The sequence below is a fragment of the Rhipicephalus sanguineus genome, chromosome 6 (genome assembly GCF_013339695.2).
Source record: "Rhipicephalus sanguineus isolate Rsan-2018 chromosome 6, BIME_Rsan_1.4, whole genome shotgun sequence".
NCBI classification, from domain to species: Eukaryota; Metazoa; Arthropoda; class Arachnida; order Ixodida; family Ixodidae; genus Rhipicephalus; species Rhipicephalus sanguineus.
This window is the reverse complement of record NC_051181.1, coordinates 133,756,114-133,783,963: the sequence shown is the minus strand read 5'-3', so window position 1 is coordinate 133,783,963 and position 27,850 is coordinate 133,756,114. Positions and strand designations below refer to the sequence as shown.

General features: G+C 45.2%; 1 protein-coding gene across 1 annotated transcript in view; it reads right to left on the bottom strand.

Annotated features, from left to right (window-relative positions):
* Nucleotides 1-10,841: 10,841 nt before the first annotated feature.
* The window catches only part of LOC119396466 (sodium- and chloride-dependent GABA transporter 1), a 46,361-nt gene continuing 29,352 nt past the window's right edge, over nucleotides 10,842-27,850 (bottom strand). Inside the window, exons 3-15 of the mRNA XM_037663683.2 lie at nucleotides 27,329-27,512; nucleotides 24,865-24,996; nucleotides 24,063-24,279; nucleotides 23,579-23,711; nucleotides 22,671-22,805; nucleotides 22,333-22,436; nucleotides 20,950-21,074; nucleotides 20,008-20,120; nucleotides 18,946-19,074; nucleotides 17,228-17,330; nucleotides 17,032-17,132; nucleotides 16,346-16,516; nucleotides 10,842-11,179 (exon numbers count right to left, since the gene is read on the bottom strand). Of these exons, the coding sequence (XP_037519611.1) occupies nucleotides 11,087-11,179; nucleotides 16,346-16,516; nucleotides 17,032-17,132; nucleotides 17,228-17,330; nucleotides 18,946-19,074; nucleotides 20,008-20,120; nucleotides 20,950-21,074; nucleotides 22,333-22,436; nucleotides 22,671-22,805; nucleotides 23,579-23,711; nucleotides 24,063-24,279; nucleotides 24,865-24,996; nucleotides 27,329-27,512 (1,740 nt within the window). The 3' untranslated portion in view covers nucleotides 10,842-11,086. The remainder of the gene's footprint in view (nucleotides 11,180-16,345; nucleotides 16,517-17,031; nucleotides 17,133-17,227; nucleotides 17,331-18,945; nucleotides 19,075-20,007; nucleotides 20,121-20,949; nucleotides 21,075-22,332; nucleotides 22,437-22,670; nucleotides 22,806-23,578; nucleotides 23,712-24,062; nucleotides 24,280-24,864; nucleotides 24,997-27,328; nucleotides 27,513-27,850) is intronic.

Sequence of the window (27,850 nt, the reverse complement as noted above, 5' to 3'; positions counted from 1 at the left end):
TGGTGCTGCAGGAGGTAAATGCCTTACTACATCCGCCAGTTCTGTTAATGTAACCTCACTGAATTCCTCACCTGCCATTGGATTTACAGTGTGCATAGGCATAATTGACATGAACCTATCTTCTAATCCTTTAGCGATATTTTCTAATAATTCAGAGAGTTCGCGAGGAGAGAGAATTGTAGAATCAATATTTGCTGATGGTGGTATGATTTTTCTAGAGCGTAAAAATCTAAAAAGCGCCTTGTTGTTTTTTGACTTAGAAAGGTAATTAAATTTGTTAATATCATAGTCATCTTTTGCTTTGCGTACAGTGCGCTTAAAATCTGCTGCCATGTATTTGTAATCACACCAATTTTGGGGGGACTGGTTGAGTAGAAGTTGTTTCCACGCAGCTTTTCGTTTTCTATAACCCCTCATACATTCCGCATTCCACCATGGGCTAAATGATCCTTCTGTGTTCGAGTTCAAAGCAAAAGTTGAATTTTTTAATGATCTTTTTAATACCGCACACAGGCTCATTGCCCTAATATCTTCCTGCATGTCCTTGCGATGAATGAAAGTAGCCTTTAGGTCTTTTTGTAATTTAACATAATTTACGAGTGAACCAATTTTTCCAGTTCGAAATATATTCGGGAAGTTAATTTCGAAACTAATAGGAAGGCGGTCACTGTTTGAAGCGCAGTCTAAAGTATTCCAGGAGGATATACTTAAGGTGGAGCTGGCAAAAGTCAAGTCTATAGCCGACTTAGATTGACCTCTGACAAATGTAACAACTCCTGTATTCAAACAAGATAAATTATTGTCAAGAGTCCATTCCCACAAGCGTCTTCCACTTATATCTGTTTTAAATCCCCAAGACACATGGTGGGAATTGAAGTCACCAGTCAGTAGTATATCCTTTCTACAGGAGGCTGTCATGACATCTAGGCATCTCGTGTCCTGTACGCCTGCCGGAAAGTATCCATTAACAAAAGAAAAAGGAGAGCAGTTCGGCAATGTTACGTCTAACACCAAAATTTCGTAATCATTAGCCATACACTGATAAGCTATTTTGGCTCTGTGACTAAACTTATTTGATATTAAGAAGGCCAGTCCACCACCTCTGCCAGGTCGATCCAAACGAAATACTCGGTAATTTCCTAGGTAAAATTTTTGATCATCTGCAAGCCAGGTTTCTTGAATAGCAATTATGTCTGGGGAAAATTGCGAAAAAATATACGATAAATCTGTGGTTGCCGACCATATCAATCGGCAATTCCACTGCAAGATTTTTAGTGAGCCTATTTTGACGCTAGAACCGTAGCAGAAACTGCTTGATCCAAGATCTTTTTTCAAGAAGTCTTGTTTCGAGAGGTTCTCAAGAAAGTCCTTTTTTGACTGGTACTTTTTCGATTTCGACTTTTGGGGAGACATTTTTGAAGGGGGGGATCTGGTGCTCTTCAGCGACTTTTGAGATTCCGTGTCCATATCTGTAAAGTCGTCAGAATAATCTGTTATAGGTTCTGGATCAGCCTGCACTACCTTCTTGGCAGGTTCAGCTTGTGAAGACACAGATTGCTGCTGAGTTGTCGGTTTTTCTATTTCTGTACTCTTTGAAACCATGGAATCCTGAGAATCTGACATTTCATATACACTGTACTAAGCATTTGTGCCAGCTGATTTGAAAACATTTGTGCTAAGGCTTCAACAATATTGTTCGCGAGACGTTCCATTGCCTCTTCTGTAGCACTCTCTATGGCCTCTGCGATAACATTTCCAAATGATGCATCCATAGTAGCGACATGACGAGCTGTTACGCCTGCATAGCCTTTCGACCTTTCATTAAGTTCCTCAACTGCTTCCCTCCGGGAGCAACGCCTGCGCTCCACAATTAACAGTATACTCAGTTCTCGTTCTTTTGCCACGCAATCTGAAGAGCCTGCCGGGTGCATTCCATTACACAAGCAGCACTTCTCTTCCTCCGAATTGCAGTCGCGGCTGTCATGACTTTCTCCGCACCGACGGCATCTAGCACCTGACTTACACCCTTTTACGCTGTGGTCATAGCGCCGACACTTGAAGCATTGTAGTGGTCTCGGGGATAGGGACTCTACCTTGTAGATAAGGGGCCAGGCTTTAATCTCTGATGGTCTTACTGTACCTGCAAAAGTCACTATCACCGATTCGGTCGGTGATTTCCGATTATCAATCAGTCGGGTGCACCTATAGACGGAGACTGCGCCTGCTACCGAAAATAAGTCCAGAATTTCTGCAGGTGTCAGGCTTGTATCTACCCCGCGGGCTATTCCTTTCGTACATGCAAGATGTGCTGGAATAAACGGGCTCACCGGATGCGTTGCGAACTCCGAACAATTCAGAAGTTCTCGGACGCAATCCTGATCTGGAGAGCAGCAAAGGATACCAACTCGACCAAATTGACGGACCTCAGTGATCTTCTGGAAGTGAGAAGAGGCTTTCCGAAGTTCCACTTGAATCGCCTTCGGATTTTTCATCGGAATAGTACCTCCATTGGTCGGTACCATAGCCACAGGGACATTTTTGACTCCACTGCATACAAAGGAATCAATCGGCCAATCCTTGGCCGGTATAGAGGCTAGCCAAGGGGATTGCCCTTGGCCAGGCGAAGAAAAAGACATCGAGATAGTCTGACTCGCTTGCACTCAGAGAAAATCTATACCGCCCCCCAAAAGGAACTATGAAATCAAAACAACCCAAGCTCTCTACTTATCAGGATCCTGCCGCCCGACCCAGGCCCAGACAGCGTCGAGACGCTGCCGACCTGTCTCGTGGAGAGCTTGCTTGCTCCTCGGTGGTAGAAGAACCTCGGTAGAACGTCGTCGCCTTGGCTTCGGCACGAAGGAACGTTTTCATGACAGCTTGCTGTATACACGTGAGTTCGTTTTTCATTCTAGTCTCGACTGCAATATAGTTCCTGCCTCACTTTCAGTTAGATATATAAATTGCAAATAATTGTTAGGCTCTGTGATCTTTGCGAGTGGCGTATAATTTATCCCTTCACTGGATCTTTACACGAGAGTTTTGCCGAAACCACGTAGTGGGTTGTAGCCAAGAGTTGAAGAAAACAAGTCACGTGCGATCCAGGCGCGAGCTGCGCGTTCTCCTCGTAGTTCAGACGTTCGAAATCGACCCTCGGAACATGACAGCCGGAGCCAGCGCTCCAGGTGCATCGCCTATTCCACCAAAGCCTGGCCAGCTTCGAGACACGTCAACCGTCACTGTTCCAAAGCGCAGCATGACGAAGAAGTGGAAATCGGTGCTGTCCTTCAACTTCGGTTCGACAAGCAATGACTCCAGTCCCTCGCCCTTCGACATGCAGGCAAACCTTCCAGAACTTGTCGCCCCCGTGTCGCTTCTCGCTCTTTTGACGGTGCCGCAGAAAGCTGATCGACGTGAGCGCCAATTCGTCATTGCTGAAACCAAACCGCAAGCAGCTGCTTTCCAGTTACCTTCTAAAGACGAAGCCTTCCCGACTCCACCGAAGCTGTCGAATGACAAGTGCAAGCGAAGATGGCGCAGCATCGAGCAGTCGAGCGGGAGGCAAGGCAAAGCCAGCGCGTCCAAGTTTGCCGAATTACAATCCGGTTTCATGGGCGACGAAGTCATCGCGCGTCCCAAACCGGAACCAACGCCCCTCGCTGAGTTGTGGGTATTTGGACGCGGCTACGAGATGTCTTGCGGGAGAATGGTCCGTCCCAGGAAGACGACCTGCTGGAAGCGCTGAGTACTTCGCAGGCCCAGGTCGTTATCGACGTATACGGCACGATGACTGGACGTTTTCCTGCATGCAGTTAAAGCCCTGGACGCTTGCCGTGCACCTTCGCCTGCTACAAGTACACTGATGACGAAGACGGACGTCCCAGGCGGAGCTACCGCCGGAATGAAGACAATAAAATATTCGTTGCGTACGGCTATTTCCGTCTTCCTTTGAATCCGCCAACTTTGTCAAGTGACGATGTCATTTGATGACGGCATCATATGACGTCACGTGTCGTGACGTCACCATGACGTCGTGATGGCGTCATCACGTGATTTTTTGCACCGCTCTTGTTGACGCCGACGACCAATTTTCGCGTTTGATGAGACATCTAAGCCGTTCGTCTTAATAAATCATTGATAATATTAGCAACAGTTGACTATCTGCAGGGGCGTAGCCAGAACATTTTTTTTGGGGGGGAGGGGGGTTCAACCACCCATTGCGTGCGTGTGTTTGTACGTATGCGTGTATACATACACATGCAAAATTAAAAGTTTTCGGAGGGGTTTGAACTCCCCCGGCTACGCCAGTGGTCGTGGCTTCCTGCACGAATACGATGACGAAGGTACACCTTGTCGGCCGAATCTTCAGAGAGATTCTGCGGGCGTAATGACGTTTCACAAATCATGGAAGCCCGGTACTCCCGACGGCTTGCTGTATACAGATGAGTTAACTTCGATTTTTAGATGTGAAGCATCTTATGGCGGAGTTCAATCCGGTGGTGGAGGTGGTGTGCGGCGTGACCACCCTTACTGCGCATGCGCACACCTTCTCCACTTCCCCTCTCCACTCCATCTCTCCCCTTTCCCTCTCCACATCACCTCTCCCCTTCCCTTTCCCCCTCTCAATTCTCTTTCCCACCCCATCACCCCTCCCCTTTCCTCCTCTCCCCTCCCCTCTCCACATCACTTCTCCCCTTTCCCTTCCATTTCCCCTCCCCCTCTCCGTTCCCTCTCTCCACTTCTCCTCTCCCCTTTCTCCCTCACCACTACACCTCTGAAACGCGGGCTCTACATGCCGAAACACTGCTTCGCATCGCCTCATGGTCCCCTTTAGCGGGAGATGGTGTGATTTTTTTCTCTAGTCTCGATTGCGTATAGTTCCTGCCTCACTTTAAGTTATACGTCTAAACTTCTAAACTGCAAACAAGTGTTAAGCTCTGCGAAATTTGCGAGTGAAGTATAACTTCTTCCTTCACTGGCCCTTGACACACGAGTTTTGTCCAAATCCCGTAGTGGGTAGTTGCCACGAGTTGAGAAAAACGACTCATGCGTGATACAGGCTCGAGCTGCGCGTTCTCCTCGTGTTTCATACGTTCTTAATCGACCGTCGGAACATGGCTACCGGAACCATCTCTCCAGATGCGTCGCTTACTCCATCAGAACCCGAACAGCATCGAGGCGTGTCCACCGTTTCTGTTTCAATGTGCAACAGGAGGAAGAAGCGGAAGTCGGAGCTGTCCTTCAGCTTCGGCTCGTCAAGCAGTGGATCAGGCCCCTCGCCCTTCAACATGCAGGCAAACCTTCCAGAACTGTTCGCCCCCGTGTCGCTTCTCGCTCTGTTCGCGGTGCTGCAGAAAGCCGATCATGGTGAGCGTCGATTCGTCATTGCCGAAAGCGCACAACAAGCAGCTGATTCCCAGTTCCATTCTGAACGCGAAGCCTTCCCCGACTCCGCCGAAGCTGCCGAATGTCAAGCGCAAGCCAAGATGGCGCAGCATCGAGCATTCCAACGGGAGGCAACGCAAAGCGAGCGCGTCCAAGTTCGCCGAATTCGAATCCGGTCTCGTGGGCGGCGAAGTCATCGTGCGTGACACACCGATACCGACGTCTCTCGCCGATTTAGACGCGGTGATGTTTGGACGCGGCCAGGAGATGTCTTGCGGGAGAACGGTCCCTCCCAGGAAGACGACCTGCTGGAAGCGCTGAGTACTTCACTGGCCCCGATCATCATCAGTGTATATGGCACGATCACTGCACCTCTTCCTGGGCAAGCGTTCAGGATTTTAAGGCATGAACAATCGTGCACCTTCGTCTACTACAAGTGCACCGATGATGAAGACATCCTAGGCAGAGCTACTGCCGGACCGTAGAAAATAAAATATTCGTGACGTACGGCGCTGCTTCCGTCTTCCATTGACTGCTACTGCTTTCAGTCAAGTTCAAGAATATGTTTATCCCTGATTGCGTTGCTGTAAATTTGCTGCAATTTGACAGTGTGATAAAGCTCGTGATAGTTGCTGCCAGGCCATATCACTATAACATCATTTGGCGCAAGAGAAATGACAGCTTGTTGTGACGCAGATTTTTTTCCTGTATCATCTCACCTTGTGAAGACAATTAGTTGGCCACTTCCACTAGCATTCTGTAAGATAGAGGGGGGGAGGGGGGTGATGAGGTGCGATGTTCGAGGTCTCATTTGTGACGAAAGAAAAAAAAAAGAAAGCTTGGAGGAAGCTTCAGCTTTGCCTTGAAGAGTGGAACGCGATAGCGTAATCGGGCACCGTTTTCATCGCCTTCTCAATCGCAAGCCTGGCTTCGCCTATCGGTGGACACCTCCACCGTGCTGCAAGGAAATGAACGTCTCTGCGCGTAACATTGGTCGTTTCAAACTATCTTATAATAGCTACTGCAATACACTTGCGAAGTGCCCACTACGCCATATTTCTTCCATTTGATCATTGGCAAATGAACCACTACACGTCTGTAAGGCAACACGAGCGCATGCGCAGCTCTGCATTTTTTAGATGCTGTTGCTGACAACGATGATTAATTATGCCCGTGCACTTTGTAAATGGTGGGCCTTTGAATTAACCACTCGTTGCGAAATTCACATGTTTTGATGACTGGCGCGATTCTACGCTTCTGCCATAAAATATTACATGTGCTAAGGAAACTCTTCGCTGCGTGACGTTCGTATAGGTTGTTTTTGTTTTCTTACAGAAGGGCTGTTATGGTCGAGGTTTGCCGTGTGTCCCAGATAGAAAATTATCATCATCATTAACCCACAGGCGCTTTCTTCATTCTCTTCTGATTCGCTTCCCAGAGCACGCGTGCGCCGATTTTTCCTGCGTGGGATGCAATTGGCTATCTGCACGGGCGTAGCCAGAAAATTTTTTCGGGTGATGGGGGAATTCAACCACCCATTATGTATGTTCGCACGTGTGTTTGTATGTTTGCGTGTATACACATACATGCGAAAAAAATTCCGAGGGGTTTGAACCCCCTCGGCTGCGCCAGTGGTCGTGGCTTCCTGCACGAATATGAGGCCAGCATGTCGGCCGAACCTTTAGAGCGATGCTGCGGGCGTAATGATGTTTCAATCATGGAGGTTCGGTACTCATGACAGCTTGCTGTATACACGTAAGTCACGTTCGATTTTCATTCTAGTCTCGACTGCAATAGTTCCTGCCTCACTTTCAGTTAGACATCTAAATTGAAAATAATTGTTAAGCTCTGTGATCTTTGCGAGTGGCGTGTAATTTCTCCCTGCACTGGATCTTTACACGAGAGTTTTGCCGAAATCACGTAGTGGGTTGTAGCCAAGAGTTGAAGAAAACGAGTCACACGCGATCCAGGCTCGAGCTGCGCGTTCTGCTCGTGGTTCAGACGTTCCAAATCGACCGCCGGAACATGACAGCCGGAGCCAGCCCTCCAGGTGCATCGCCTACTCCACCAGAGCCTGGCCAGCTTCGAGACACGTCAACCGTCACTGTTCCAAAGCGCAACAGGATGAAGATGCGGAAATCGGAGCTGTCCTTCAGCCACGGCTCGGCAAGCAGTGGTTCCAGTCCCTCGCACTTCAACATGCAGGCAAACCTTCCAGAACTTGTCGCCCCCGTGTCGCTTCTCGCTCTTTTGACGGCGCCGCAGAAAGCTGATCGAGGTGAGCGCCAATTCGTCATTGCTGAAACCAAACCGCAAGCAGCTGCTTCCCAGTTCCGTTCTAAAGACGAAGCCTTCTCGACTCCATCGAAGCTGCCGCATGACAAGCTTGAGCCAAAATGGCGCGGCATCGAGCATTCGAGCGGTAGGCAATGCAAGGAGAGTGCGTCCAAGTTTGCCGAATGCGAATCCGGTTTCATGGATGGCGAAGTCCTCGTGCGTGACACGCCGGTACCGACGCATGTCGCCGAGTTGGACTTCGTGATGTTTGGACGAGACCACGAGATGTCTTGCGGGAGAACGATCCATCCCAGGAGGACGACCTGCTGGAAGCGCTGAGTACTTCGCAGGCCCAGATCATCATCGATGTAAAATATATGTTCACTGGATGTACTCCTGGGCAAGCGTCCAGAATTTTAAGGCATGGACAATTGCGTACCTTCGTCTACTACAAGTACTCCGATGACGAAGACGACATCTTAGGAAATAAAATATTCGTGACGTACGGCTGTTTCCGTCTTCTTTTGAGTCCGCCAGCTTTCAGTCAATTTCTAGAATATGTTTATACCTCTTCTGCGTTTCCGTAAGTTTTCTCGCTTCTTTTCAAGTTTTCTCGCTTCTTTGTTTTCTTTTTTTAAAGGCGAACCTGTTAAACTAGCCGTAAGTTGTATGCCGTACGTATCACGATTCATAAACGGGTATGTGCCACAGATATTGAGTAAATCCCACTACTCACCACTGGTCCACTTAAAGAGGAAGAAGGCAACAGTTAGCCCAACACTAGGGAACGGGAAAGGCAACGGCGGCTGCGAGAAGACCCCGAAGCGATGGAAGGCCTACGTCAACGACGACGCGCCCGTAGATCTATGAGAAGTGCGAACGCTTGGTTCAGCGCGAGTTTGGTTGTACATCCATGTCGTCTCTGTGACTGTATGACAGGTGCGAACGCATGGTTTCAGCGCGATTTTCTGTTTCTGGAGTTTGGACAACCATGTCGTGTCTGTGACTGTCTGTGGTTTAACTCGAACTTCTCTGCGCTGAGAATCGACGTGAAACAACTTAGCATCACCTAAATATAGCCTAGCAACGTCTTATAAGTGACCTAGAAACAACCCTCATCACCTAGATAAGGCCTACAATCTAGAAGCAACCAGATTAGTCTTCAGAATCGTCCAGTCTCGCTGTTTTAAGGCTTACGCGGCTTAGTGCTTAGTGCAAGCTTCGCCAATTTCTTTTTTTATAAGGAACACTAATTTGCCGGTGTAATGCAGCTGGTGGCCGGCTGTAGCTCTAGCACCATGTGGCGTGAGAACTGTCAGCATTGATTTCTTGCGAAGCAGGCTCTTTCCCTATAGCTTTTCCCATTTTTATGACAATTTCTTGGTTGGCCTCTTCCACCAGCATTGTGTAAAAAAATAAAGGGGGGGGGGGGGGGGGCACGGCATTTGAAGTTTCGCTTACGGCAAAAACATGTGCCGATATCGAAGACGGTGCGGTTTAACAGCGTCTCACTAGGTAACGTGACCTAAACTACGGAATTTTTCATGCTACTAGACGTCACGCCGAGGTGATGTGTGGCCACATCGCAATGATCCTCCCTTCGCGGGGCTATGATAGTCGTCCACCGGATAAACAAATAAAGTCTTTTAACTAACTAACTAGCACTCGTAAGCCCTGGCTGATGTTTAGTAGCAGTCGCTAAAATATGGCTAATGTCTGTAGTGTAGGCTAAATGATTGTCAAGTAGCTAGAGCTGAATAATCATGGCTAAATTGAAACCCGCGAGGAACATCCACAAACCTAACCTTGCACCAATGCGAACGCGTACCATCCTATTTAGGTACTGCCTATTTCCTCGTACGACTGAAAACTGTAAATGACTACCCGATAAAACTAGATCGCTTTCATCTCTATCTCTTGCATAATTTTATTGATGGTGTGCAATATGCCTGTTGTGTATATGATTTTGAAATAATGATGATTCCGAAGTTGTAATCGATTTGCGCTGAAAAATGTTTCGGTGTTATATGTAATGCATAAACCCACTCCTGCAGTAGCTCTATGGGACTGCGGTATATAAATAAAGTATTGTAATGTGACAACAGTTCGCTATCGCCTGTTATAACACCAACACTATCTGCATTCAGTCTCAATCCAGTGATTGACTTCTCACCAATTTTTCTAGTACAAATTTGCGTCTCGCGAATGAACGACTTGACAGTCAGAGCCCGTGTTGTCATCTTACCGCATTCCTGTTGTCCACGATGTTTGCTCAGCTTGTCAAGATCCCAGAAGCTGGCTTCTTCCCACAAACAGTCATCTTACAGAAAAGCCAGCTTTAAAGGTGTCACGTTCGTGCAGACGTCTAGCGTATATAAGAAAATTGTACAGAGACTACTAGGAGGAATTCTCCAATAGTGCGCAAGAATTGTGGCCGCATCCATAGAAAAACTTAACACATATTCATCCTTGGAATTTTAAAAACATTTTTCCAAGTTCTCGCTTTGCTAGCGCAACTATCGAGTGTAAGTCTTTCGTCTATGTCACGAAGCATGTAAAAGATGTACGAACTAACAGGTGCTTTTTTTTTGGCAAGTGTCGGTTCCTTTGTTTAGGTCCCAGCAAACAATAATCTTAACATTCGATTCCCCCCCCCCTTTATGAATTACTGTTATTGTGGGCTTTAAACAAACCTGTGACTTCAGGTTTTGCAGCAGGTTGTCCTAGCCACTGAGCCACCAGCGGAACCCACAATTGCCTGAGAGAGTAAAGGCTGCTATTTTTATATCTTAACAACTTTGGGCCCATCCTGTCCTCAAATGCATCCACTTTGCACGAGACAAATTCTTTGAAGGCGGTGAAATTTCATTTGAGCGGATGCACACAAAAAGCCTGTTTGCCACTTCGCATGCAGTAATGCGTGTAGGTTTTTTCGCGCTCATATTTTTGCAGTGGTAAATAATTTCGCCTTGTATACAGCTCACAAATGCATAATACTAAGTTCTAACGAAACTACTGTGGCAAGATGCATTAAACATGTCATCCTAACTATTCCAAGGCGCATGTGTTCGGTTCACAGTATATTAATTCCATTTAATGATTCTTTAGATTGCACATGTCGTGCTATTGAATTTCCTCCAATGTTCTCAAAGTATTTAGAATAAGACAGAGACAAAGGGCGCAGGATTTTTGGATTCTTTTATATGTAAAAAAAAAAGAGTGTTTTCATTCACGTGTGAATGTGCATTGCATTATAATTTACTGGTGATGTTGAGTCGAGCAGGCAGTGTGAAGACACACTTGATCCACAAAAATAGGCGATGTCGTACACGAAGGTGATGCATAGATACAATGCATGGGTGCGATGGTTGATGAGATGAAAGTGATGCGCGATGATCTCGTCGACGGTGAACTTGGTCCTGAGTCTCTATGGCTGAAGGGCTCTGTTGCTAAACGTGTACTCCTTCTCCTCTTTCTCACTATGTCCCACCACTTGTGGAGTAACACCTGCCAGGATCCTCTGCGAGGCAAGAACGAAGCGAGATTATTAATCACTCTTATGATCAATCTATTCTGCCTTTATTTACATGATCATTATCACACAGTCTGGCTCGCAGACCACCTGTAGCCTTCAGTATGTGATGCATGCTGTGCATAAAAAATGATGTAAATCTATTCATACCTGACTACTGATACTGGTCTTTTTCAAGCATCATTTGCGGAAGACAAAACCACTGGTAGCATTACCGATGTTTCGATATGATACTCTTGATACTACATTCAATTATTGTTACGATATTGCTACTAGTTAAGCATCGATATAACAAATTATTGGATACATTGAAGTAAGCACAAGATTTATTTGATCATACGTTAGTTCATTAATGTATAGTCTTGTGATGTCATACGAAGGGCGCTATCCTGGACATAGGCGGACTCAACCATATTGTTGAATTTTGTAACGACATCCTCCTAGGCACATCACAGGGGCCATAGCAGACCCATGCAGCTAATCAGACTTGACAAGATGGCAAATCCAGCAACATGGTATAACTCAACAACGTCCGGATCACTACCCTGGTCAAGAAACGGTAAGAGACTGAATTCTCTTTCCTATCCTGATCTTACATCTATTATGTCACGCTCACTACAATGTTATAATTACATCAACACTTCCAGCAACAAATTCAAAAGTCAAGATACATTTCCCTGTCACGTAACTCGGGAGCGCTTGCAATGTGTGATGGAGTTGGGAGAGTGAGCGAGGCGGGAGACCGTGGCGTCACGACAAACAAACTTTATATAACACAACACGGCAAACAAGAAGTTAACACGCTAGATAATTACAATTAGGAGTAACCTGTGCAAAAACGCTAAGCGGTACAAAAGGATCCAACCAACACTCCTAACTAAGTTCGGCTCTACTGGCCCTAAAGTCTGGCCACTATGGCGTCTCGGTCTAGCTACGCAGCTACGCGAATAGAACGTTCTTACTTCGCGTGAGTCCGTCGCCTCGTTTCCGCGCCCAAGTCGACGCTGAGTCCCGTCGATGCTACTCCTCGACGTCTGGGAGTCGCCGTCGTCGAAGCTGCCGCCTCGCTAGTCGTCCTCGTCGCCGGTCCTCCGGTCCTTTGTCGAGAACATCTGTCTCGTCCGGTTAGGCCTAACTCCTGGTCTCCCCGTGGTGCCACCGGGTCGAACTGCCGATGTGGCTCTCTGGTGACTGTCCGTGGGTCGTCGTCGTCGTCTAGCCGCGCTGTGGGAGTGCCGTAGGTGCCCTGCGAACTGCTGTGACGGGGCTGCTGCAAGCCCGGGGAGCCTCACTTGGATAGCACCAAGGTCGACGGCCACCCTCCCGAGCTTCTCGTGCTGCTGCCCCCAGAACGGAGCCCTACTGCTCTCGTCGCGGGTGCGACGCTGGCTTGCAACACCTTGCTTCTTGACGACTCCAACGAACAATGCCTGCTTGATCCTCCGGGGTTCCGCACCTCAGTTCGGGTCGCGTGGCACGCGCCTTCCTCCGGCCAATGGCTTGCGTCGACGTGGCGGGGGGCGCACACCATCGGGTATTTTTCCATTCCCCGCACACCATCGACGCCTTGCGCTGTCCGGCGCGCGCCCCGTGCCCCTTTACTCATGACATTGGGCCCCCTTTTGAAGAGTTTTTTCGAAAAAAACTGCTTTCATCCTCCTCCTTGGGGTTACGGCCCTCTGCTCTTCTGATGGTGTCCCGTAGCTTGTGATGCGTGCTTTTTCCTTGCTTGGCTTAGGCTCAGCTTCCCTTCACCACATCGTCGCACGCTTTCACTCACAGTTTGTCTGCACTTCACAACACCACTATCCTTGGTTCTACCCACCACATGTTCATTGTCCAAAACACTATAATCCATATCAAGGTACCACACTTCACAATGACACAACCAATAGCTTCATTGGCGACTTTTCACAAATTGCTTCACATCTCGATATATCCCTGGCCAAAATGCCTCTCTCGTCACTTCTCTTCGCAGGTTCTTTGCATCTCTGAACCCACTCGCGTAGCAATATTCTAAGATAGCCGGCCTATAACATGTTGGCACCATCAATTGTGTGACGAGTGTTCCGCTTTTCCAGAACCTCCGGAAAATCAAATCATTGATCGATTCGTAAAACACTCCGTCTCTAAACCCTTCTCTTGTGCGTTTACGGCCAACCCTATCTCTCGCGTGCCTCAGGGTTCTGTCACCCCTTTGTTCTTTCGAGAACTCCTCTGAGGTTACCCCTACCTGCTCCAAAATTCTCGATCTACTGTCGCGTTGTCCTTCGCCACCCACATTTTTCGCTCTAGCTTCTGAGCTTTCAGGGCTTTTGTTTGCCTTCTCTTTTCTCCTGTACTGTTTTCTTGGCCTGACATAGCCACCTGGCTGCGCTGGGTCGTCCACCCTTCGTACCCCTGGCCTATTTCCTAAGATCACGTCATAAATTGGATCCTCCATACACTTTGCCGTAATTTCTCCTACGAAGTAAGGGGTATCCAGCCGTATCTTGGCCTCTGGTAGTCTCACCTTGGACCCATCTGCAAAAACCACTGTTCCTACTCTCCCCGTGAAATCTCGTCCATCGACCAGGCTTCTCCTCACTAACACCGTATCTGCTCCTGAGTCCCTCAATATCGTTACCTGTTTGCCGTTTACTTTACCTTCCACCACTGGCATATTAACCCCTTCCGACCTATCTATCACAGCACCGACTACCTCTTCCTTCTCTTCTGACCTTACTGCACATGCAGTATGCTCTAACGGTCTATTCCTGCACTCGTTTGCTTTGTGCCCCCTTTTCTGGCACAATTGGCATATCACGTGGGATTCTTGTCGACTAGTGCTTGTGCGGCAGTTCATGGCTATGTGCCCTATTCTGTCGCACAAGAAACACCGCTGCTGTGCCCTTTGTTTACCCATTGGGGCCTCACTGTTGCTCCCTTCTTCCTTACTGTTGTCTTTGTCTTTTTCCAAATTCCTTAACCCTTGTGCCTCCATGAACTGATCAGCCTGCTTGGCCATCTCCTCCACCGTGTGCAAGTTCCTTTCTTTCAAAAATACCGCCAATTGACTGCTGCACCGGTTTAGGAACTGTTCGCCAACCATCCTGTCGCGCACCCCTTCGTACGTTTTTTCCGTCTCGGACAATTCTATCCAACGATCGAAGTAGTTGGATAGGCGACATGCAAACTGCTTGCCCGTTTCTGAATTCTCGGGCTTACGTGTTCGGAACTTGTCCCGGAAACCTTCGGCAGTTAGCCGAAACCTCTCCAATAAAGTCTTCTTTACTATGTCATAGTCTAGAGACTCTTGGGCTGGCATGCGACCAAACACACTCAAGGCCTCTCCCACGAGACACAGACTCAAGGCATTTGCCCACTCGCTTCTCTCCCAGCCTTGCCCTACGGCGATTCTCTCAAACCGATGCAAATATGCATCGAGGTCATCCCTTCGCTCATCGAAGGGTGCCATTAGCTTTCTTGGGCAAATTTGTCTCGGCGTGGGGGTAGAGTTGGCCAACGCCGTCGTCGGGGTACTCGCGCGACTAGGGTCGCTGCGCGGACACGCGTTCATCTCTGCTAACTTCAATTTCAGTTCTAGGATCTCCTTCTCGCGTTCATGCTCTTTCTGCGCGCGCTGCTCCTCACGCTCGTACTCCCTTTCGCGCTCTTTCTGAGCGTTCTCGAAAAACCTCATCATCTCCTCCTTATCCATCCCTAAGTCTTTGGCCACGGCCGCCAACTTCTCCCAATCCATCCTTGCAACCCCCGACGATACGTGACTGGGCCCAAACGCTGGAAAAATCCTGGCACAGGCTCGCCACTTATTATGTCACGTAACTCGGGAGCGCTTGCAATGTGTGATGGAGTTGGGAGAGTGAGCGAGGCGGGAGACCGTGGCGTCACGACAAACAAACTTTATATAACACAACACGGCAAACAAGAAGTTAACACGCTAGATAATTACAATTAGGAGTAACCTGTGCAAAAACGCTAAGCGGTACAAAAGGATCCAACCAACACTCCTAACTAAGTTCGGCTCTACTGGCCCTAAAGTCTGGCCACTATGGCGTCTCGGTCTAGCTACGCAGCTACGCGAATAGAACGTTCTTACTTCGCGTGAGTCCGTCGCCTCGTTTCCGCGCCCAAGTCGACGCTGAGTCCCGTCGATGCTACTCCTCGACGTCTGGGAGTCGCCGTCGTCGAAGCTGCCGCCTCGCTAGTCGTCCTCGTCGCCGGTCCTCCGGTCCTTTGTCGAGAACATCTGTCTCGTCCGGTTAGGCCTAACTCCTGGTCTCCCCGTGGTGCCACCGGGTCGAACTGCCGATGTGGCTCTCTGGTGACTGTCCGTGGGTCGTCGTCGTCGTCTAGCCGCGCTGTGGGAGTGCCGTAGGTGCCCTGCGAACTGCTGTGACGGGGCTGCTGCAAGCCCGGGGAGCCTCACTTGGATAGCACCAAGGTCGACGGCCACCCTCCCGAGCTTCTCGTGCTGCTGCCCCCAGAACGGAGCCCTACTGCTCTCGTCGCGGGTGCGACGCTGGCTTGCAACACCTTGCTTCTTGACGACTCCAACGAACAATGCCTGCTTGATCCTCCGGGGTTCCGCACCTCAGTTCGGGTCGCGTGGCACGCGCCTTCCTCCGGCCAATGGCTTGCGTCGACGTGGCGGGGGGCGCACACCATCGGGTATTTTTCCATTCCCCGCACACCATCGACGCCTTGCGCTGTCCGGCGCGCGCCCCGTGCCCCTTTACTCATGACATTCCCGAGAGGCCAATGTCAAACTAAGCTTATCAATTCACTTCTAGGATAACTTATAGAATTACACGAAAAGTGTTGTTAGCATTGCTTTGCATGTCACTGCTGTGTTTGCATGCTGCCAGTGTTCGCAGGAATGCTGCTTTAATGTGAACTGCATTATGCATGGGATGTTTAAAATACTTACATGAATATTACAAAGGTATTCTTATATAGCTGTGCTAAGTATTTTCATCTTGTATTAATGCTTAGTTACAATACTGACCACTAAACTAACTGATGTGCCTTTTCAAGCCACCATTGTACAGTAAACTGGTCTTGGATTCTAAACAAAATTGTTTGATAAATGATGACATCTAACTACAAGATTTATAAATTAGCTGGCTAGCAATATTACAACTGTTGCCTTACCTCTCGTAAGGAGCCAGGTGTTGAGAGGAGGAAGTAGATCATGTATGCAGGAATCATGACCATGGAGGCGAGTGCCATAAACCATCCCAGCATCTCTCCCCACCACGGGTATGCATATGTCTTGGCATATACAATTGGTTGGTACTTGATCACAGAGAACAGGAATATGGCCTGCACAGTCAAATCAAGAGGCGCATCACATCCAGGCACTATATTTAACTGGTATTGGTAAATCGTAACATAAATAAGCAAGAAAGGTGAACAATGATAACAAAAATGACATACAGCGAACATAAAACATGCCGTCCGATTAGTATTTTCTTGACGATTGAATTGAAATATGAATGTTTTCTTCTATATATAACATATTTTTCAAATGAAAAGCATGTTTACAGGCAGTTAACTTTTCTACAGGTGTAGCTTCACTTGCGAGCAAGCTAACCTTCCCCGACTTTGATACAAATTCAAGCAGAACAACTGTTATTTATGATTTATTTTTATAGTTGTGGTTCAGATGAGTGCGACCTCTCTAATGTTCTTTTGATGGTCATAGTATTAGAAACTGAAACTTGAAATTTTAGCTGTCCAACCAAGTGAAGTTTGAAATTCTGCACCTAACTGCAGTTAAGCATAGGGGGTTTGATAGGAAATGACCAAGCAAAATAAAACTGCTGTTTCATGCTTACCACACACATGACTGGTATGAAGAATGACCAGCTTAACCGGAACAGAGCGCTTGGGCGACGTCCAAGCATTTCTTTGATATTATCGGAGATGTTGCTGGTACCTATAAAGAAATTAAGATAGAGGCCTTGTCAGCTGACAAAAGTACAATCAAGGCTTGAATTTATAACGAAATGTTAATTGTGCACATTTACTCACCGTATATCCAAGACAGTGCGACGGCCTGGAAGAACACTATAAATAGCAATGTGATGCCAGTGACAGCATAGTTGTCCATCAGCTGTAGAAGGTACATGCCACCCTGTAAAAAGAAAACAAGTAAAGGGTATGTCAACTAACATTACTAACAGAAACCTCGAAAGTAATCAGAACGTTGCAGCGAAAGCTTTCCAAGCATACAGGTGAACCTTTAATAACGATGTCTCGTTGGACACGAAAATATGTTGCTTATATGGAATATTCATTACAGGCAAATATTTGCTACATTGTGGTAAGGATGACAAATATGTCTTGATTTATTTTATTATATTTGTTAATTTGCTAAACCCATTCTTGTTATTATATGGGGCTTTCATTGTATAACAAAGCAAACGAATTACATTGAACAGATCTCAGCCGCTTAGAGTGAACACTCATTATCACAATGCTGGTGTCATCATTAGCATGGAAAGAGGTAAGTAAAAACAAACATCACGTCCCACTTATCTAGGATACCTTGATATATCGCGACTATGAACACCATGCACACTGAAAGACAGTCCACATTAAGCAACTGCCCATATTGGCTCCTTTGCATTCACAACAAATTAGTGTAAACTTTTAGCCTGCTACAGGAAAACGAAAGCGACGTAGATGGAGCTACACGGGACAGCACGAGTGCGAACTAACAACCGTTTATTTTTACAGACTCATGACGAAATATATACACACAAAGAATGGGGGCACAAAAACAGAACAAAAAGAAGCACTCACGCATGCGCAAGAAATACATCAAGCGACACACTATCCGCAATCTGGCGCCCACGTGTCTCGAGGTCTGTTAGCTTCCCTGCTCTGAATGAACGACACCCCCGCTTCTGTTAATGATAGTGAAGGTGTGCTAACACAGATATCAACACCGGCGTAGTGCATTGTGAAGGCTTCTATGATTTCCCTCTCTTTTGAGTTTTTACATCAGGATACAATCGTGGTGGAATCGAATTTTGTATGACACTGACACCTGCTGCAATGAGTAGCCATGTTTCCTAGGGGAGTAATCTGATTGCAGTTATAGTTATCCTCGTGTAGGTGTGTGTTGATGTGCCTCCCGGTTCTTTGTGTGTATATATTTTGTGATGAGTCTGTACAAATACAGTTCTTAGTTTGCGCTTGTGTTGTCCCATGTCGTTCTACCTACGGCACTTTCGTTTCCCTGTAGCTCGCTAAAAGTTGATATGTACAACCAACTGGCCCCTACCTTGGCACTTCTAACAAATTAGCCCCAATATAGGGAGCACCAGTTAATTATGAAGCTTAGCCATGGACAGCACACAGGCGCAGCCACCCTCACTTTGCTAGCACACAAGAAATCTGCGCACATCTAGTCACAATCTTTCTCGGCCCATCACTGCACACTTCACTGTAAAACCAACGGCATGCCCCATGCAGAAACCTGATTGTTAATGTGATAAAATTATGAGTACTTTGACGTTCTTATTTACACAGTAAAACTGGGCTGGTGGATTTGCTTTTGACATAATACCTGTTTGACTGACCGGTAGCCGTGCATATACATTGTAGTTGTAATTCTGTGTACGCTAATATTCCTTTAGATTCTCTGAAGTATGTCAAAAGGGTGTGCTAGCATTTGGGAGGCTTCACAGGTGTGTTTTAAACAGTCGCAAGTTAAGGAAATCAGTAGCGTGTCAATGGCATACCTGAGTGACCATAGGAAGCCCAAGGAGAAACTGGAACACGACCATAAGGAACGTAATGAGCCTTCGTCTAGTAATCAGCTGTGGCCATTGGTCGATTATACCAGCAACTATTGCTTCAGAAGGACAGAACTGTAAAAAAAGACAACAGGAGAAAAAAGTGATAAACTTGGTAATCTGATCATATTCACCTTATCTACCCAACCCAATGCCCTATATCAAATGTTTTTGTAAGCCAGTAATGTCAAGCCGGGCTGCCTTAAGACACATTGGAGATAAACAGTACAGCAGGTAGACTACGCACCATGATGCTGACTCACTGTTATGTAAAAGTAAAGTGTTTTCTGTTATATTTCATATGTGCAAATTTGTGCATCTGCAAGAAAATCTTGTCACTGAAGGTATCAAAAAAACACACAATGGCTCATAGCTTATTATTTAAAATGCACTGAATCAGCTTTACTTTATTTAGGTACATGTGTATCTATACAGTGACAGTTCAGAAATGTTGCACTTGCAGGTGCACAATATCTGTGATACCGAATTTGAAAGCAACAGCTGCGTAATTGATATTTAAGAAACTTGCTACGCAGGCTAACTTGCACACCACTGCCAACTCTTGTGACATTCATATGACATTCTTGTGACATTCTTATGACATTGATAAACTGAACACAATGAAAGACTGCTTGTATTGAGTCACCAACTGCTCAGTTAACATGCACATGATTTTCCTCACGTCGACGACGTACATAGCGTGGTGCCTGATAGGATTTCACTGCACTTGGACTTAATATCGAACATCGTGTTGATGGCAGTGGCAGAGATTTGCCTGGAGGGTCCCCATAATCGCAATCACAATAAAAGTAAATGACGAGCATGCCTACCTGTAGCATTTCGCTTTATATTTTTAGAAGTCAACTGAACCTGCTCATTAAAGTTACAGTAAGTTCACGAAGGTTGTTGCTGACCTTAGACATATTTTCAAATGTATGTACAATGAATTGTAGGAAATGTTAGGAATAGTATAAGAATACGTTGGAGTGGCTGCTAAGGCAGGCTTACCTGGCTGTTTATTCCCAAACAAAGGAGCATAACGAAGAACAGTATCGACCAGACTGTTGAAGCTGGCATTCGGGTGACAACCTCAGGATACACGAGAAAAGCCAAACCAGGTCCTGAAGAGGCAAGCAGAGACAATAGAAGAACCATCAATTAGAAACCTAAAAATGTTACACCACAATGGGAGGAAAGAGCTGGTGCAATCAACGAGCACATTTTGTGCTTGTAATACTGCTACTATACAGCAATAACATATATAGTAACTCTATTTCTTAACAGTCAAATAAAACCACCAGAGAGTGATGTGAAGGAAAGTGTAAAAAAAGTTTTTTAAAAAATGTTACGTGTATGCATAAAAATAAAAAAAAAATAATGAAAGAACTACTCATCTTTGGGGTCAACTAAACCTACAACCTCCACATTATATATGAACCATTCTAACAAATGAATTACAGTGAAGGTTGTCCCCATAGCCATTTTGTTTTGGTGTTTGTGTAGCAAACCTGTCCCTTCAAGAGAGTTGGTTGGTGAAAGTCACAGTCATAATGGCGGAAGTTTAAAGTCTTGCCAATCACTGGCATCACGTGTTATATAAACTTAGGAGCAGTAAAAAGACAAATTTTTATGCATTCATATGTTACACAAACTCTCAAAGCAGCTAGGGCTGAGAACCTTCCTATGTATGTTCGAAGTTGTCTGTCATGAATAAAACACCTTTTTCATACTGCTGTAGAATTGCAAGGCAAGAAGTTGTGGTCAAAATGCTTCCAAAGTTCTTTGAGCCACTACATAAAACTCCATAATCTCGTATTGACCGTATAATGGCATCATGCTGATTAACAGAGGTAACATTTCTGAAACAGCATTGCTTTCTGATAGGTAAAAACGTACTCAAGAATGTACCGAAGTAACGAGATGTAAAGAAAGATTTTAAAGTTTTCTTACCTGATTTGACTACATCACCCACTGATTTTTCGGCTACATAAGCCATGTGACCAAGCACAGAGAATATGACTGTTCCGGCTAGGAGACTCGTCAGGGGATTGATGGAACAAACTATTGCCGAGTCCCTGTGAATAGGCAACAAGAAAGCAAAGAACGCAACTTTTTCAACAAAAGTCGTTTAGACTCAACGTGCTCATAAAGAAGACATGGTTATGGCAATAAATCAATGATGAACAATAACAGAGAAGTTGTGATATCAAGATTTCATTGATTAACAGCGGAAATCTCAAGCTTACCATGGGCAGTAAGAGTAAACATGAATCGTGAATTATTCAAAATGTGGCTTTGCAATGTACATTCATCGTAAGCAAAAGTAGTGTAGTAGTAGCAATGCACGGTGTGTTCCACAAGATGGTGTTAGCTTTACAAGTGCGGCTGATGACATGTCACATCGCACAAAATTGTTGCTCTTGGTTTTTAATTCAACCACTGCTAATGTGCGACCAGTGAAATCAGCAGGAGGAGGCTGAGTGAGTCAACAAATGCCACAAATGCCAACTGCATGAGTGCAAAAGAAGACAAAGAAAAGACTGTGTTCTTATGTGCCATGCCTTTCACGTTTGTCGGTGTTTTGTTTTCTACACAACAAACAGTGATATGAAATTACTTCCAATAATCATCAGTAATCTCATGTTAAAACAGCACTGACAAGGATATATAATGTTCAGGAGAAGCATGATGTACATTCTGTACCTTAACGCCAACTTTCAGTACAATACACACTGAGCATTTTTACGTGCATGACTTAATCTAGCTTACATATGAAAGAATAACCAATGTACTTGTCATTGTGCCGTTATTGAGTAATGTGCACCTTGTAACTCTTATGGCTGATGAATTAAATAAGTGTAAAAGGTGAAATGAATTAATATTGATGCAAATGCAGATTCAATTGACTCGCTGAATAAACGCTATAATTACAAAAAGATAATTCATACTAAACAAACATGTGTTGTATCGAATTATTAAATTCACATTCTGAACACGACTTCAAAAATCCCTAAATGAAAAAAAAAGAAAGGCATGTCACCATAATAATGAACCCTTATAAAGGAATTAAAGAGGTGCTGAAAAAAAAATACAATGAACGCATACAACTTACAATGCATTTTCTTAACGCATACTTTCCATTCAACACAAATCCTCCTGTTCAGTGGGAAACAGTATGAATGATTAAAAAGAATGTGATGTTATGTGTAATGGAAAGCAGCAAGTCATGATGAGAAATGGCAAGCGAGGGAGATGGGGAAAGCAGTCAAAAACATGATGATCGTTTGATACGTGGAAGCGCACCAAGGTGAAAAAGTGGGCGTGGACTCTAACCTGAAGAAATTCTGGTGAAACTTGTTGTAGCTACCTAGCGTCACCACCGAGCCAACGCCAATTCCAAAAGTATAGAACACCTGAGTGCCTGCAGCAATCCATACCTGAACAGAGAATGCACCAGAAGAAGAGAAAGAAGAAAAAAAAAACGAAGAGGCATATTATAGCTCGGTATAATAAGCTGCAACGATAACAGCAACGTTTAACACTTATTCAAGATGCGCAAGATCAAATGGGACAGCATGGATTATTCATCATGCATGCTAGAGCAGCTTTTGGGGGAAGGGGGGATTAGAGGGAAAGCTGCTTAGTCAGATGCTGTCAGGAATTTTGCTCACCTTTGGCTTGAGCAATTGACTCCAGTCCGGCGTGACGTAGAACAACAGGCCATCGATTGAGCCTTGTAATGTGACACCTCTTACAAGCAGCACGAAGAGACAAATGTAGGGAAAGATGGCTGTTACCCAGACAATCTGCAAAGGACATAGGTTTTTGGGTCAGGAAGAATGAATTTATGATCAGAAAACAAATGGCGAAAGATATTAGCTCGTAAAAGTGGCATTGCAAGCGTTATGCTTACTGTATCGAAAAAAAGTTGCATTTTTCCTGTTGATGTGTAATATAGTTTCAATTGGTGCATACTTATGCTCGAAGTTATTAGATGATACGGAAAGCATTGTAACAGAAATGTTTGCATTATAACACTATTTGACAGGAGCTCATATGGGCACCAGCAGCTTATTTCCATGCAGCAGAGTTGGCTTTTGCAAGTTTAAAGCACAGCTTTTTTGTAGCAGGAAAATAATCACAGTTGGACAACTATCTTACCACTAAATATTTTTGTCTGGCAATGAGGCTTCACAATCTTCTTTTTCTCATTTGATAAAGATTGCCTATAAAAATACTAGTCATGTATTTCACAAAAAGAGGTCATTATTTAACCCCAGCGCCTCTTTGACGTGAACAAACAAACCCACATATAGACTCCAAAGGGTATCAGAAATGTGGTATTTCAGTAATTTGATATAAGCCCCAGGTGGTATGCTTTACTGTACGGCAGTTAGTTCCTTCAGCTCTGAATATGCTTCATTATATTACATCAGTGCGCTGCGGCAAAGCTCTGTAAAGCAGTTTTGTGATTTTGAAGAGCATGTACACCATACTGTCCATGTTTGTTAGATACTGCTCATATGAAAAAAAAAAGCATTTTCGGCAGGTTAATCGATTTTCTTCTAAATGACATTACCTTTCCACTTTGATGAAGGCCTCTCCAGATCACAATGTACACAATGAACCATGACAGGAACAGATAAAGGGCCAGCTCAAGACGCATGTTGCCCATCTCGTGTAACCCTGATGAGATGCCCAGCACGTGATTTCTAAAAGTGCCAAGCACAGCAGAGGGCAAGGAGTGGCGAAAGAAGAAAGCAAAGAAAAGCATTTGGTTAGGTTAATCTGTGGCAACATTGGGTGACATGGTCATTGCAAAAGGTTTGACAAAAACTGTATGGGTAACAAGACGACACTGAGCCTTCATACGGGGCTCCTGTATATACCTTGCCACAATAAAGATCATGATTGTGAACAGCAATGAGCCCTTTAAATGTCTGCTCATAAAGAAATGCTCATAAAGAAGAGAACTCTTGAATCGCAGGTCAAGCAAGCTCTATTTACTACTTAAACCAACTGCGCCAAAAGAGACAGTTATTCAGTATGAATGCTGTACTCACTCCCAGAACTCCACAATTGGAGTAACAGATTTATTGTGGGGTGCTGCATGCGTCTCGTTGTACTCCCAGCAGTTCTCGGTGTTCCAGTGATTGCCACAGTGTTTCCACGGAAGCACTTCGGTGAAAGACGAGATCAGGTAGAAGAGGATCCATGCCACGATCACCATGTAGTAGATGTTGGATAGCGTCACGATAGTTAGTGATGCGATCCCGATACCTGCAACAATGCAATAAACAGCAGCATATATTCTGCTATACTGTATACTGTACTGTATATTATGCATGATTGATCTATAAATACTAATTTTAGAAATAAAGCCACAGAAATGAAGCATCATATTTTCTATCGTATTAAGAAAAAAGCAAATATAACTTTCAGTAATCATGTATACAACAATACTGAACACTATATTTCCAAAGACAAGTGATTCCACAGGTACACAGCTTTCTTTACAGTGCACGAAGGCGTTGCACATAAAATCTAGCAGTTTGCCTAAAAGCATGAGACTGGAGGATTGGGCAATTGGTTAGTTGATACCATGGTAAACAGTGCAGATCTCAAGACAAGAAAGCAAAACGAAAAACATGTGGTGAATTAGAAGAAGAGCACACAGTTGAAATAAAGTGCCTGAGGGCTGAAATTAGTTGCTTTGTGTGTGAACCACAGTGCACAATGCACACGACAGGACGAAATGGTTGGAACACACACACTGTGTTCTTCATTAGTGTTCACTCTATGATGGTTTATTATGGTGTCTCCTAAAAGATACTCTCATACAAGTAATACGACGAGCAAGCATACCTTTAAACATGGGAACTATGCCCCAGATTCCTATGCCACCTCGGCTCAGGTACTGGCCCATGGCTACTTCCAGGTAGAACATGGGAATTGCTGTTGTGATGAGGCAAATGAAGTATGGAATGAGGAATGCACCTGCATGAAAAAAGAGAGAGGGAAGTACACTGTTAGAAAGGGGTTCAGTGATGACTTACCAACATTTTCTATAGGTGTGTTTGTGGGTGTGTGGGTGTGGCAATGCCCTGTATTACTAACAGAGTTCTTTTGTTGTCCGTATGTTAACCTAAAATAAAGTTGCTTTAATTAGTGTAGGACTGCTTCGAATCCCATCTAAACAGAAGTAGTGTGGGGTGCAAATTTTTTATGATAATGCTCCACAGTTTATCAGAATTGTTGATCCAGTGGCGACATACTCTTGCAGGCCAATTACATTTCGTACTTCTGTACACACATATGGTTCAAGATTGAGACAACACAAAACCAGTCTTCTTTCAATTAATTCATCTTGTTCAAAAATTATGTGCCACTCTGCAGACCTTGAGCAGAGGATTAGAATATACGGGATTTGTTCTCTCCTTCTTTTCCTGCATCAGTCCTGATAAGGCAATTTCACATCTCATATGGCCGCATGCCTCAAGTCATTCCAGTTTGAAGTACTGTCTATCTGCCGCTTCTTATTTAAGTCCTGATCATCAAAGTACCCGTAGTGCACACTGTTAAATATCGAAGAATGTGGCTACTCTGTTATCTGCACATTCGGGGTCAGCTGGCGACCTTATCTTCGTCAGTCAATATTTTGACCTTAAAAGCTGCATAAGACGCGAATTTGATTAATAAATTATGGGTCAACAGTAGCTTTCTCTGGGCCCACATGATCTGTACATTCTTGCATTATTTATAACTTTTTTTTTTTGTCTCAAAGATTTATGGATTTACCCTGCTGGTATTTTCCTCATTATGTTAGACCTTTGTGAGGCTTTATTTATCTTTTTCATTACAAAGTTTTATCTTCCTCGCCGTCATTTTTTTCTACCTACGATTTTTCAAAAAGCCGGCTGCATTTGCATATCTTGCATTTAACGAAGGAGAAGAAATAGAATAAAGAAAAGCGGCCCCTGTACAAGGATCATCAAACGTGTTCTACACTTGCACAGCTTCTGCCTCCTTGACACTTCCTTCTCTCTTTCTTTTCATGCAGCCGCGGAAGCCGAAAGTAAAATATATGTAAGGCATGCTCAAGGTTATCCCGAGGATAAAATGTCTTGCGTATATCGGTTACACGGGAGTGCCGTTACTTTAAAATTTTTTTTTATCGAAGTGGAAAGAAAGCTTGCCACGACGGCACGTTCCGCTGAGGCAATTAGTTCTTATCCGTGCCATAGCAACGCCGCTACCGTTTCTTCTTACGGTAACCACGTATCGCGTTACAAGCGATCATGTAGCCAGGCGCACGCAATTGGCACGTGGTGGCCGGTATAGTGCGCCTGTTGCGAAGGGAAGTGACGATTTAGCACCGCAGCGTGGAAATGAAACCGTCTATCCTGATACATATCACTCGGACAGAATACGCGTCATTCAGAGTCCGATATGACTACCTACGCGTAATAAGACACGTGCATTGCCGTAGTGCTGTTCCGGACACAAATTGCGGCACGTCATCGCATTCGCGGTCTTCTAAATTTTCATTGGCTCAAGAGGGCTACTGCATGCAACCTCTTTGATTGGCTCAAACTGCCAACGTCTCGGAATTTCACACTGTTTTGCGCGATTACGCGCACCTTTGGAACAAGGACGAGATGACTTTCTGATCGGTGCAGTCACGTTGACAGTTGTCAGGAAGCAGCATGTTGCATAAACTACAGCGGGGTTGAACGCGCCGAGTCCGAATCAACGAGACAGAGCCATAAACGAAGCAAATCGGAAACGTCAAACGATTAGCAGTGTTGATGTAGACCTGCATAAGTCAGACAGGTGTTCGCAGGCGGGACATCTTGATTGATTAATCCATTTATGCATTGCCAGGTGCCCACAATCAATCAATCAATCAATCAATCAATCAATCAATCAATCAATCAATCAATCAATCAATCAATCAATCAATCAATCAATCAATCAATCAATCAAACGTTCATTTCACCAAAAAATTCTGGGTGGTTTTCAGGGCTAAAAGCTGTTCTAGGCAGCTTGACTGAGTCTCAAAATTTAACAGGTTTCACATATAATTAGGAGTATAAGAGTTTCACAGACATCGCGTAAAAATAAAGATGGCCGTGCTGCCGTGACAACAAAAGTTGTGCTTTTTGGAAAACCTGGCGTGCTGCACAAATGTAATGACTACAAGTGGTCTTTGAATAAGTGCAACATAAGAGAGCACGTAAGACAGAGCAACTTAAGAGACCCGCTTTTGACACCAATGCCACGCCCGCTACTTGTGCAGAAGTAAGTAAATATAAGATGGTTTACTCACCACCTCCGTTCTCGTAACAGAGGTATGGGAACCGCCAGACATTGCCCAGGCCGACGGCGTAACTGATGCAGCCGAATACGAAGTCCGCCTTGCCCGCCCACTTCCCTCTGCTGGGGACACCGGCGAGGTCCTGTTGGCTTCCGAGACCACTCGTCGTACACGAGGACTCCTCGTTATCTTCGGCCTGGTTACGTGAGAACAAGCACGGAGGAAAGGTTTCGTGTAAGCTTGGACTTAAAGGGACACTAAAGTGAAATAATGAACCGGTTTAGATTGATAAATTGTACTCTGGGAACTCTAATGTCGTTCATTTCACTGTCATAGGTTTGAGGAGAAAATCAGGTCAAAGTTTCATTTTTAAATTTCGCGCCGAAATCTCCGCGCATGACTGTCATGGATTTCGGTGTGTATTTTTCGTATTTTGGCGACATTGGCTCGACGAAACTTTCTGAAACTCGGTATGTTAGGTCAATGGTCCTCTCAGAGGACAATGTACTTTACTTTTACTAATTATGAACTACG